We start from the raw sequence: 13341 nt of genomic DNA, 5'->3' as shown, positions 1-13341 counted from the left end.
TTCCTAGCCGCCTGTCCCGCTGCATCGGGAAGCTCTCCAGAACCAGTCCAGAGGAAAGGGGGAGCAAGGAAGGACGCGGGGGCTGGGGGTCAGCCAGCAGCACTCTGCTCAGTTCTTACTGCCCTGCTCTGAGCTGGAACCTGCTTGGGACCCTGGCCAGGGCCGAGGCCTTCCACCTTAGCTCTCTGAAGCTGCGGCTTAACACAGAGCATCTCTAACCCGTGATGCTGTAGAGGCAGCTGGGAAGGAGGATTTAAAGTTAAAATTCCAGAAATGCGTTCTTGGGAAGTGTGTTGGAATTTCAGATTGGTGCTCTGATTACATTTTCCGTGACAGTATTTCATGTGGTAATTATTCTCCAGTGTTAATGATCACATATTTCGTGGCCAGCCTGGGAACCTTACTACAAGCACTTGACATAGTAATTATGAAACAATAAAACCTGGTATCAGAAGAATCAATTTAGAAACAGACTTTGAGGGACAGCCCCAGTGAAAGATCTACTACGTTGATTTATAAATGACTCTGTCCCTCAGTTAGCCGTGGAGATCTTCTTTAGTGATGCTGCAGTTCTGGACTTGACTCGTGTGTTGCTGACCAGAACTGTCCTCCTCTTCCTGATGCTGCTGCCATTTCTTCGGGGTGCTGCCTTCAGCGAGCACGCTCAGAGCTCCTCCAAGCAACACACATTCTCATGATCACAAAAGAGAGAAATAAATAGAATCACCTTACTTTGATTTACTGTCAAATTTCGTTAGATACAGTTTCTGATTTACATTAGCTTTTGTTTTTGTTTAACCTGTTCAAGTGAATTACTGATTTTTAAAGATGAGTTTTCTAATATTTGTAATTTTCTTTTAAAAAATGTGTACATGGCTCTATTTATAATAGTTAGGCATAGCTGAGATTTATCATGACATGTCAGGTTAAGGTTTATTTAGCAGTGAACTCTGCCAAAGCATTGGAACGTGTTATGAATCAGACAGTAAAAGTGGCTCTTGCATGAAATAAGTATGCCGGTACCAAATCTGCCTCATGCATTTTCTTTAAAATAATAGACAGTTAACTACTGAAATGTCAATGTAATCAGTAACTGTGGTGAACATGGCTTGTCATTGAGTTCCTTCCCTAATCTATCCTTCATGTATTTCAGTTATCATTCTTACGTCATTGGATTTGTTGTGCCAAATCAAAAGGAACTAACAGAACTAGCTAGAAAGAAAGGCCTGAAAGGGACTTGGGAGGAGCTGTGTAACAGTTGTGAAATGGAAAACGAGGTACTCAAAGTGCTTTCTGAAGCTGCTATTTCAGGTGAGTGACTGTGAAACTGATTCTGAGACCTGGGGCGGGAAGAGAGTACTTAAATTGATTCATGCTGTTATATTCCAAGGCTTTGCCTACATCATTTTCTGCCCAGAAACCAATCCTATCTTCCTAGTAGATGGAAGAACATACTTATCCGTCCCCCATTCAAGCCCGTCTGTGGGACGCACATGTCCTCTGCACCCACTCCAAATCCTGACTTTGGCTCCCTGTATCAGAGCGTTCTCACCTCTGCAGCTTCTGATTTCCGGGCTGGCCATTTCTCCACGTCCCTCGCCTGTTCCCAAGACCCTGCTCAGCTTCCTGGCCCCCCCCAGTCCACAGTGGACCGTCCAGAACTCTTCTCTGCCCTTTCTGCACTGTTAGTGTACTGGTAGTTGGTTGTATTAATAGGTCCTGTACCCACTTTGTGTGTGTGTGTTGACTGGGGCGCGATGAGGCTAGTTTAATATAGTTGGTTTAATAAAAACAGCTATACCTTCTGAGTCATCACCAGTAAGTATTATACAAGTATGTATTTTTATTCTCCTGGGATATGTTCTTCAAGGTTACGAAAAATGTAAATTGCATTTAATCAGATGAAATCATTATTCTGACCCTTTAAATTATGTTTTGTAGTATGTCAGATTGAACATAATGCCAGCATTCTTGGGTAACTCAAAACCTTGGACTGATGTTAAATTGAGCTAATTAATGGATAGTCATTAGAAACCTACATAATTTCTAAGTAAAGTGGAATACTGAGGCATTAATAATTAAGCATAATTATGTTTATATACATTTTTACCTCTTATTTTTAAATTTTATGTTTAACAGGTTTATTGAGATATAATTCACGTACCAAACAACTCATCCATTTAATGTGTACCGTTAGGTAGTTTGTATTCACAGAGATGTACACCCGTCACCACAGTTTAGAACATTGTTGTCACTCCGGAAAGAAATCCCATGTTTGTCAGCAGTCCCTCCCCATCACCCTCCAGCCACCCCAGCCCTTGGCAACCACAGTCTTCCTGCTGCTGTAGATTCGCCTTTTCTGGAGATTTTGTATGAGTAGAGTCATACAGTATCTGATTTTTTGTGACTGGCTTGTACTTAGTGTATTGTTCATCCATGTTTCCTTGTTGTGTCTTCTATCAATACTTCATTCCCTTTTATTGTAATGTAATATTTCATCATATGGTGTATATCACACTTTGTTTATCCATTTATCAATTGGTGGACATTTAGGTTGTTTCCCCTTTTGGCTGTTAGTGAATAATGCTGCTATGAACATTTGTATACAAGTTTTTGTGTGGATGTATTTACTTTTCTTGGTTAGACACCTAGGAATGTACTTGCTGGGCCTGCATGAACTTTATGTTGAACCTTTTGAGAAACTACCAGACTGTTTTCCAGAATATTTTTCAAACTTTTTTCTAAAATGGTGGAACGATTTTACATTCCCACTAGTGTTGTATGAGGGTTCCAGTTTCCCCACATGCTTGTCAACACTTGTTATTGATCATGCTTTTGAGTCTAGCCATCCTAGGGGCATGAAGTAATCACTCACCGTGGTTTTGATTTGTATTTCCCTGGTGGCTAATGATGTTGAGCATCATTTCATGTACTTACTGGCCATTGTATATCTACTCTGGAGAAATGTGTATTCAGATTCTTTGCCCATTTTTTTTTAATCACTATTTTATTGAGGTCATAATAGTTGATAACATTGTTTAAATTTCAGTTGTACATTATTATTAGTCAGTCACCATACACATGTGCCTCTTTACCCCTTATGCCCACCCCCTAATCCCCACTCTCCTTCCCTTCTGGTAACCACTAATCTGTTCTCTTTGTCCATGTGTTTATTTTCCACATATGAGTGAAATCATGTGGTGTTTGTCTCTTTCTGGCTTATTTTGCTTAGCATAATACCCTCAAAGTCCATCCATGTTGTTGGAAGTGGGGCAATTTTGTCCTTTTTCGTGGCTGAGTAGTATTCCATTGTATATATATCTGTAGATATAGATATAGATACAGATATACACCGTATCTTCTTTATCCAGTCATCAGTCAACGGGCACTTGGGTTGCTCTCACATCTTGGCTATTGTGAATAATACTGCAGTGAACATTGGGGTGCATAAGTCTCTTTGAATTGTTGATTTCAAGTTCTTTGGATAAATGTCCAGTATGTGATAGCTGGATGATATGGTATTTCTATTTTTAATATTTTGAGATATCTGCATACTGTTTTCCATGGTGGCTGCACCAGTTTGCATTCCCTCCAGCAGTGTATTTGGGTTCCCTTTTTTCCGCATCCTCTCCAGCATTTGTTATTTTTTGTCTTGGTAATTATAGCCATTCTAACAGGTGTAAGGTGATATCTAAGGTGTAGTTTTGATTTGCATTTCCCTATTGTTTAGTGATGCTGAGCATCTTTTCATGTGCCTATTGGCCATCTGTATATTTTCTTTGGAAAAATGGCTGTTCGTATCCTCTGCCCATTTTTTGATTGGGTTGTTTGGTTTTTCTTGTTGTTGAATTGTGAGTTCTTTATATATTTTGGACATTAACCCCCTGTTGGATATATGATTTGCAGATATTTTCTCCCAGTTGGTTGGTTGTCTTTTTGTTTTGTTCCTGGTTTCCTTTGTAGAAGCTTGTTAGTCTGACATAGTCCCATTTGTTGATTTTTTTCTTTTGTTTTCCTTGGCCAAGTTGACATGGTATTCAAAAAGATGTTCCAAGGCCGATGTCAAAGAGTGTACTGCCTATATCTTCTAGGAGTTTTATGGTTTTCTGCCTTACCTTCAAGTCTTTAACCAATTTTAAGTTAATTTTGTATGGCGAAAGATAGTAGTCTTTCATTCTTTTGCATGTGGCTGTCCAATTTTCCAACACCATTTATTGAAGAGACTTTCCTTTCTCCATTGTATCTTCTTGGCTCCTTTGTTGAAGATTAGCTCTCCGTAGATGTGTGGTTTTATTTCTGGGCTTTCATTTCGGTTCCATTGATATGTGTGTGTGTTTTTGTACCAGTACCATGCTGTTTTGATTACTGAAGCTTTGTAGTATATTTTGAAGTCAGGGATTGTGATGCCTCCAGCTTTGTTCTTTTTTCTCAGGATGGCTTTAGCTATTGGGAGTCTTTTGTTGCCTCATGAATTTTAGGATTCTTTGTTCTGAAGAATGTCATTGGGATTCGGTTAAGATTACATTGAATCTGTAGATTGCTTTTGCTAGTATGGGTATTTTAACTATGTTTATTCTTCCAATCCATGTGCATGGACTATCTTTCCATTTCTTTATGTCATCATTGATTTCTTTCAATAATGTCTTATAGTTTTCATTGTATAGGTCTTTCACCTCTTTGGTTAAATTTATTCCTAGGTATTTTATTCTTTTTGTTGCAATTTTAAATGGGGTTGTATTCTTGAGTTCTTGTTCTGTTAGTTCGTTATTAGACTATAGAAATGCAACTGATTTTTCTAAGTTGACTCTGTACTCTGGAACTTTGCTGTAGTTGTTGGTTTATCTCCTTGCTCAAGGCTTTGTAAACCCTTTCTTTTTTGCTTTTTTTTTTTACCCCAGGTATGAGGTCCTTCTTAATCACTTCATGTAGGGGGGACTCTTGTGATGAACTCCCTCAGCTTTTGTTTATCTGGGAAAGTGTTTGTTTCTGCCTCATATCGGAAGGATATTTTCACTGGATGGAGTATTCTTGGCTGAAAGTTTTTGTCTTTCAGTATTTTGAATCTATTCATTCCACTCTCTCCTAGCCTGTAATGTTTCTGCTGTGAAATCTCCGGAAAGCCCAATAGGGGTTCCTTTGTAGGTTGTTTTCTTCTGCCTTGCTGCCCTTGATATTTTTTCTTTTTTGTTGACATTTGCCAATTTTAATGGTATATGTCTTGGAGAAGGTCTTTTTGCGTCGATGTAATTAGGAGTTCTATTAGCTTCATTTACATGTATTTCCATCTCCTTTCTCAGGTTTGGGAAGTTCTCAGCTATTACTTCTTTGAGCAAGCTTTTTGTTCTTTTCTCCCTCACTTCTCCCTCTGGAATACCTATAATCCTTGTGTGGCATTTCCTAGTTTAGTCATATATTTCTCGGAGAATCTTTTTGTTTCTTTTCAGTCTTAGCTCTCTCTCCTCCATCTGCAACATTTCTGTTTCTGTCCTGTAAATTACTGATTCTCTCCTCCATAATATCAGCTCTGTTTTTTAAGGACTCCAGATTTTCCTTTATCTCATTCATTGTGTTGTTCATCTCTTAACATTTCTGATTTTTTTTAATAGTTTCAGTCCCTTTTGTGAAGAATTCCCTCTGTTCATTAATTTTATTCCTGAGATCATTAAACTGTCTTTGAGTTTTCTTGTAACTTGTTGAATATTTTTATGATAGCTAGTTTGAATTCTCTCATTTAAATTGTAAATTTCTGTGACTTCAGGATAGATTTCTGGGTTCTTGTCATTTTCCTTCTGGTCTGGAGTGTTAATCTACCTCTTCATGCTATTAGATGAGGTGGACTTTTGCTAACGCATAGTGGTCCTGTCTGGTCACAGATTCCACCTGCCACCACTGAGTGGGGAGCAGGAGTGGGGTTTCCTGAGCCCTCTGCCACCCTGGCAGATGTGCCTGTCCGTTGGAAGCTCTGAAGACAGGGCCTGTCTGCATTTGCCCACTGGATGCTGCTGCTTTACACACATATGTGCAGGCGCTCTGGCGGGGATCCCTGTTCTGGCCTACTGGCTGAGCTGGTGTGCCAGGTGGTGAGGGGAGGGGCTCTGTCTTTGGCATGCCAGATCCCACATGCCCCAACCCTGCACTTCTCTCTGCCGGCCTGCGCTGCTCAGCTTGATGTGAACACCTCCGCGATTGCTTTGCTGCCTTGGTGTGGAGTGTTCTCACAGGCTGCGGGGCAGCTCCATGAGCACAGTCATTCCCACAGTGGGCTGCCGTTTTCCCCTTCTCCTCTCAGTGTCACATGCCGGCTGCTGGCGAGGTCCCATGCCCTAGATCACTACTGCTTGGGAGGGAGAGATCGCCTTACCTCCTTCCACTGCCTCCTGGGTGGTCCATCTTCAGGCATATGGCTCTGTGGATGTCTAAGACGTCTGTTGTGTTGTGTGAATGTCTTTTCCCTTGTCTCTTAGTGGGGAGAGACTAAGGGATGAGCTCACTCCAGCATGATGCTGATGTCAATCAAACCTTTGCCCATCTTTTTAATTAGGTTTTTTGTCTTTTTGTTATTGAGTTGTATAAGTTCTGTGTATATTCCAAATACAAGTTCAATATCAGATAGGAGATTTGTAAATATTTTCTCCCATTCTGTGGGTTGTGTTACTTTCTTGATGGTATCCTTTGAAGCATGACAGTTTTGCTTTTTTGTTTTGTTTTGTTGTATTTTTTTTTGAGGACAATTAGCCCTGAGCTAACATCTGTTGCCACTCCTCCTCTTTTTGCTGAGGAAGACTGGCCCTGAGCTAACATCTATTCCCATCTTCCTCTATTTATGTGTGGGATGCCTGCCACAGCATGGATGGATTGATAAGCAATGTGTAGGTCTGTGTCCCGGATCTGAACTGACGAACTCTGGTTTTCTGAAGCAGAGCCGGGTGAATTGAACTGCTGCACCGCTGTGTTTGACTTTTGATAGAACACAGTTTCTTTCTTTTGTTGCTTGTGCTTCGGTGTCACATCTGAGAAACCATTGCCTAATCCAAGTCACCAAGTTATACCCCTGCGTTTTCTTCTAAGACTTGTATAGTTTTAGCTTTTACATTTAGATCCTTAATCCTTTTGAGGTAGTTTTTTATATGTGATGTGAAAAATGGATCCAAATTTATTCTTAAGCAAAATCTAAATTAGGTTTACACCTGAGAACCAGAATCAGTTGGCTATATGTGTATGTTAAGAGACTTATTGTAAAGAATTGGTTTCCGTGGTAGTTTGGGGCCAGGCAGGCGAACAGCCTGTTGAAGGGTCAGTGGGAACTCTCAGGTATGGGCTGGAGCTCCTGCCCACAGGCGGGATTGCTTCTTGCGTGAGGAGCCCTCAGCTCTGTCCTCAAGGCCTTTCAGCTGCCTGAAGCAGGCCCACTGAGATTATTTAGGATAATTTCCCTCATGTAAAGGAAACTGATTATAGTCTTAATCACCTCTACAAAATACCTTCAAAGCTGCACCTAGATTAGTGTTTAACTGAATAACTGGGAGCTCTGGCCCAGCCCAGTTGACACATAGAACTGACCGTCACAGTCCACCCCTTGCCAGCTTGGCATCCATGTACATCTTAGTTAATAGTTAATTTCCAAGTAAAGACAATAGCAGAGTCAGACTTCAGGCTAACATGACACAACTGTTCTGCAAACAACTGAAAATGCATTCGCCTCTTCCCCACAAGAGGACGCAAACTCCACGAGTGATGTTTGCTCTTCTCCTTTGCTATCCTGTAACTTTGTAAATACCATGAGATAAAGCTAACTTATCAATACACATTATGTTAGATAAGAGAAAAAGAGGGAAGAAAACAAAAATATTTGCTAAATTGAACGTATATACAAATATATCGATAACAGAATAGGATGAAATACTCAAATTATTGCAGTCCTTATTTCTCCAGCTGGTCCCATGGGTGTAACTGTGTTTATTTTCCCAAAACACTGGTTTAGATGATGTTGCTATACAGTGAACATAATTTTAAGTCAGGTCATGGCATGCAATGTTGAGCACTTTGAAATTTAAAAATTTACGTGGTCTTTTTCGTGCTAGCTTTCTTAGTTTCCCGGACATCTCAGTAGTGCCAGACTCCCCTGTCCCTTGAGTCCTGTGGTCCGTGCCTGACTGCCCATGCTCATAGTGGTTTTTCCTCCTGGAAACCACTCCTGAAGTACTTTTAATCTTTGAAGAACTAAAACTGTTTGTTATCTCTACAATGTTTATTTTTACAAGTTAGAGTTAACATATCTCTTTTGCTCCCAAGGCACTTATACCTTTAACTTAGTACTTTTTAAAAATATATATATATAATTATGGCTAGGTATTCACCTGTTTCCCCTTGTTAGAGTCTATACCACTTGAAAGCAGAAACTATTCATTTTTGTATTTTTAAAGACTGTTTAGTAAAAGCACTTTACAGTCTTTTTCAATAGATATTTGTTGAATGAATGCTGGAAAAATAAGTCTTACTAAGGAAATGTGTGTCTTAAAACGATATCTCTCTCTTTTCCCTCCCTCCCTCCATCATTGAGAGTGCACTGGGTATCAGACAGTGTGTTGGGGACACAGTAGTGAGCAGACACTCTGTCCTCACAGCTCACAGTGAGTGTCCTGGTTCAGTTAGAAGGTTCTCTTTAAACTTTATTGTTTTTTAGTTTCTAAAGGGATTATGATCTTTATAATAAATTCAAAGAAAACAGATAGATATAATGTAAAAAGTGGTGTTCCCCTTGCCTTAATCCCGGATCTTAGCCCCTAGAAGTATACGCTTTACAGTTTGGTGTGTGTCCTTCTCGTCCTACACGTCTAGATGCAGATAAGTTTATCTGGTATTAAAAAATAACTTGCCTTTTTTTGGACCTACCAATATATTACAGATCTCTTTACACACCCATCCCATATAGATCTAACTCATTTCTGATGACTGAATTGTATTCTGTTTTATGCTTATATCATAATTTGTCTAATTCATTCTATTGATGGATGTGTAGATTTTTTTTTTTTTTAAAGATTTTTTTTAATTTTTTTCCTTTTTCTCCCCAAAGCCCCCCGTACATAGTTGTGTATTCTTCGTTGTGGGTTCTTCTAGTTGTGGCATGTGGGACGCTGCCTCAGCGTGGTCTGATGAGCAGTGCCATGTCCGCGCCCAGGATTCGAACTAACGAAACACTGGGCCGCCTGCAGCGGAGCGCGCAAACTTAACCACTCGGCCACGGGGCCAGCCCCGGATGTGTAGATTTTTTAAACAGTTTTTTGCTGCTGTGCTCATGCATATCTGTGTTTTTACTTATACTAGTGTTTCTGAGGGATAGATTGCTTAGATGTGAGTTTCATGGGCCATTGGTTGTACATTCTGACGCATGCTCAAAGGCTGGGGAAGTTAGACTGTTTGCTAAGAATTGTAATTATACATTTTTCATGCCTTTGCATTTACGTTTTCTTTTTTGTTTGTTTGTTTTACTATCTCAGCAAGTCTGGAAAAGTTTGAAATTCCAGTAAAAATTCGTTTGAGCCCTGAACCGTGGACCCCTGAAACTGGTCTGGTGACAGATGCCTTCAAGCTGAAACGCAAAGAGCTTAAAACACATTACCAGGCGGACATTGAGCGAATGTATGGAAGAAAATAATTATTGTCTTTCAGCATCAGTTTGCTACAGGGAGCTCAGATCAAATAGGGAAATACTTGAAATGCATGTCTCAGACTGTGAGGCGAACTCCATTCCTCATATTAAACCTAAACTGTTATTTCTCATGACATCACCATTTTTAACCCACAGGATTAGTAAAATATTAAGACAGCAAACTTGTGTCTGTCTCTTCTTTCTTCCCTCCTCCAGTTCACTTTCCCACCTAGGACTGCACTTGTCAGCATGAGGACTTTCTGAATCATACTGGGGAACAGTGATTTTAAAACCTCAAGTTTTTAAACATGATTTATATGTTCTGTATAATGTTCAGTTTGTAACTTTTTAAAGTTTGGATGTATAGAGGGATAAATAGGAAATATAAGAATTGGTTATTTGGGGGGCTTTTTTACTTACAGTATTTAAAAATGCAAGGGTATGGATGTGGAATTATGTAAATTTCAAATGCCTATCAATCAAATCATTGTTGAACAAAAGATTTGTTGCTGTGTAATTATTGTCTTGTAAGCATTTGAGAGAAATAAATATACCCATACTTAACGTTTTAAGAAATTGAGACCTTGTGAATATATGCCTGACATCGTCTTCTTTATATATTTATTTTTTATTAGAAAAAATCGAAGTTTGGTTGGTGCTGCATGAAACAAAATAGCAATAGAGGGTTATGATTTAATAGTAAAGAAGAAAACACAGCGTGTAGTCACAGCACTGGGTAATGAGTCTGTATAGCTTCCCGTCAGCGTACACAGTCTGCCCGTTAGCTTCTGAAACTAGGGGAATATCCAGGCAATTCTAAAAGTTAGGGTACAATTTAAAAAACAAAGGATAGAAAGTTCTTTATTTCCTGGACCATATGTATATTTATGACACATTAGTCAAGGAAAATTATTCTATCCCACTCTCCTACTTTTAGTCTAGACGTTTAATCATATATCTCATTTCAAAATTAGGAATTTCTTTTGATGGTTTGGGTGGGGAGTGTGTGTGCGTCAGTGTCTGTTGGTAGCTTATTAAAAAAGCACCTTACCTTTTCCTTCTCCCATAACCTTTCTGCACTAGAACATGAAATAATTTAGAATGCTCTGAGTACAGCATTCTTACTAAGACACATGGGACTTTAATTAACTTTGTAATGAGGTGAGTTAAGATTTAATTTGCAGGTTTTTGTGTCAGTGTGAGCATTCTTTGTGATTCTAAAAACATTGCTATGTATGATACATAGTCTTTACATATGTGTTGCTTGTCTCTCGTTATTTGAACATTATCAAGAGTAATATTGCACTAGTTAAGATGTGTTCAAATCAGGACTTTAAAAAATCACAGGTACCATGTTTTTCATATCAGTTATTTTCCTGATTCTCAGTTACTTCGGGCATCAAAGGCAAAAAAAAAAAAAAAAAAAAAAGGAAAGATAGGAAAGTAGATCTGTGTAGGATGTTGGGAGTGTTGAAGACCCAGGGCCCTGTGAGTCTGGGTCATGTCACAAACACGTCATATTTGGTGATATTACAATATGGTGTTTTGTTTTGAGCTTTTCTTGTATTTTTGTATATTTGTATTATGTTTTGAATGCTTTCCTCATCATAGTTTAAATTTTCATAAAATTGGAAAAATTTGGAAAAACTGCCAAGAAGAAGTAAAAATGTGAAGGAAACTAAGTGGAACCTCTTTATCAGGATGTTGTGATCTAAAAATGAAAGTCAGGGTGGGTGGAGAGAATTTGTTACTCATGCTTTATCTTTAGAATAATTGTTTGCTTTCAAATGATTTTTGAAAAGTTGTATTTACAAAAAAGTTCAGTGCTTCAAAGGGGAGAGATCAGTATAATTGTGACTTCAAATAGTATCATGAATATGTACCCTATCACTGATTCAGAATAAAAGTTGTTTCTTTTCAGAAACACCTAATAAGGCTGGTTTAATCTGTATCTAGTTCCATGCTGCTCATTTTTTATAGTTCCTTTTGGTACTAAAATATCAGATGCCAGGTGTCAGATGCCACAGCAGAATGTGGAATGAAGTAAGTAGAATCCCCTTCAAACAAATTACTCTCTCACCCACCCAGCTTGAGTCACTTGAAAAATAGCATCTTTTAATATTACCCTTTGAAAAAGAAAAAGTTGGTTGATTTAAAAGAAAAACACAAGACAGCTGTAATTCCGTTAAAAGAAATACTGGTTTAACCAGAAGATACTTGGGGAGGAAAGCTTTCATGAATTTCAAATATTAAATGCACGCACAAATATTAGATCCACGCATCCGAAAATCGACCATGGAGCCTGAAAGAAGGGTTTCTAAGAACTATTGTTTTCTGGAAATGCAAGCTGTGTGAAGAATTCTTAAACCTCTCCTGTTCCAGTAAGCTCAGCAGTTGATAGCTCGTGGATTGGTGGCCGCCTCCACTTCTCTCCTTTCCCTACAGCCCCCCTTCCCCTGCTGGGATTTTAAGCCTCAACTTACATTAACGTTTTTACTGATAACAGAACAAAACTAAAAGTGGTGTCTACTTTCTAAGTACTGCTGTGTTTCTGAGTAATGCCTTCAATATCCGTGATGTTCTCTAAAGCTTGCAGTTTTTCCAGCAATGTTTAAAAGTAGGTTAGTTTGGAATAACTTTTTGCTGCTAATATACACAAGATTTTATAGTTTTTAAACAATTACTCCCTGTGATACAACTTTAAAACTTAAGAACAATCTCTGATGTGTGGGTTCTTTCTTTTGTAGGAAGATTACGTGCATCTGTGGCGTTTTGAAGGGGGATCTGCTTTTAAACAGTGTACATACTGGACCACACTGAAATGTAAGGTACCCTTTCAGTATACTTACAATTGGGTGTTTACCATGAGTTCATTTTCAATGTCATCTTGGTTATTGCTGTTTTCTGCTTGAGGAAGTGTATGTCCTAAAGAAGCAACATAGCTACATGGTATGGATTATTTATTTGTAACTTGACATGAAGTTTGAAGAATAAAGATACGTAAAAAAGTTTCTGATGGTGAAACTCAGTATTTCATTTTTCTAAAAAAAACCTCTTCATAGTAAAAGTTAAACTTGCATTGACATTCCTGAATTACTTGCTGAAAAAAGAGTTTGGGGAATTTCCTTTGTTGGCCTGCCAATCCACTTGAAGGGAAATGTCTTGTTCTAGAAATTTTGTTCTTAATCTGCTTAATCTGCTAGCATTCTTCTAGCCCTCTATCCTTCCATCCAGCTTGCCCTCCCCTCCTCCTTCCCACTCCTGCCTTTCGGTTTTGACAGTGCAGAAGCTCTGCTGTCGACATGTTAAAGTCAGTGCTGATGAAATGTTTTCTCCTGTTAACAATATTTGCATAACATGAGTCTTGAATAGAGATGATAAATTAAAATTTGGGGGGGAAGCAATGTGGCAACCGTAAAATATCTAGATTTTGTGCCAACATTTAATCCTATAGTTGTGGGAGGAAGAGTTCTGTCATGCCATGTTGTCTCAGAAACCAACCCTTCCTTGCCTTCAACTATCAGTTCCTGTTTGTTTCTGACAAAGCTGGGTATAACCTGCACCTTTATACTAACATACTTTTTAAAAAGTAGGTCTTTCTACATCATCCTGTAACTGGCAGAACCTTCAATTAAGCGTCTAGCAGCTTCACTGTTTTCTTGCATCAACGTAAAGAGATCATTGTGCCTTAT

The 13341-nt window shown here is 38.8% G+C and overlaps 1 protein-coding gene across 2 annotated transcripts in view; it reads left to right on the top strand.

Moving 5' to 3' along the window:
- Window positions 1-11573, top strand: part of ACSL3 (acyl-CoA synthetase long chain family member 3) — a 74440-nt gene extending 62867 nt beyond the window's left edge. For both annotated transcript variants that reach the window (XM_070489648.1, XM_044751417.2), the window contains 2 exons: window positions 1154-1311; window positions 9498-11573. In XM_070489648.1, coding sequence (XP_070345749.1) covers window positions 1154-1311; window positions 9498-9655 — 316 coding nt within the window. In that variant the 3' untranslated portion in view covers window positions 9656-11573. The remainder of the gene's footprint in view (window positions 1-1153; window positions 1312-9497) is intronic.
- The last annotated feature ends 1768 nt before the right edge of the window (window positions 11574-13341 follow it).

The sequence above is a fragment of the Equus asinus genome, chromosome 19, assembly GCF_041296235.1.
Source record: "Equus asinus isolate D_3611 breed Donkey chromosome 19, EquAss-T2T_v2, whole genome shotgun sequence".
Classification (NCBI taxonomy): Eukaryota; Metazoa; Chordata; class Mammalia; order Perissodactyla; family Equidae; genus Equus; species Equus asinus.
This window is presented reverse-complemented; position numbering and strand designations above follow the sequence as displayed.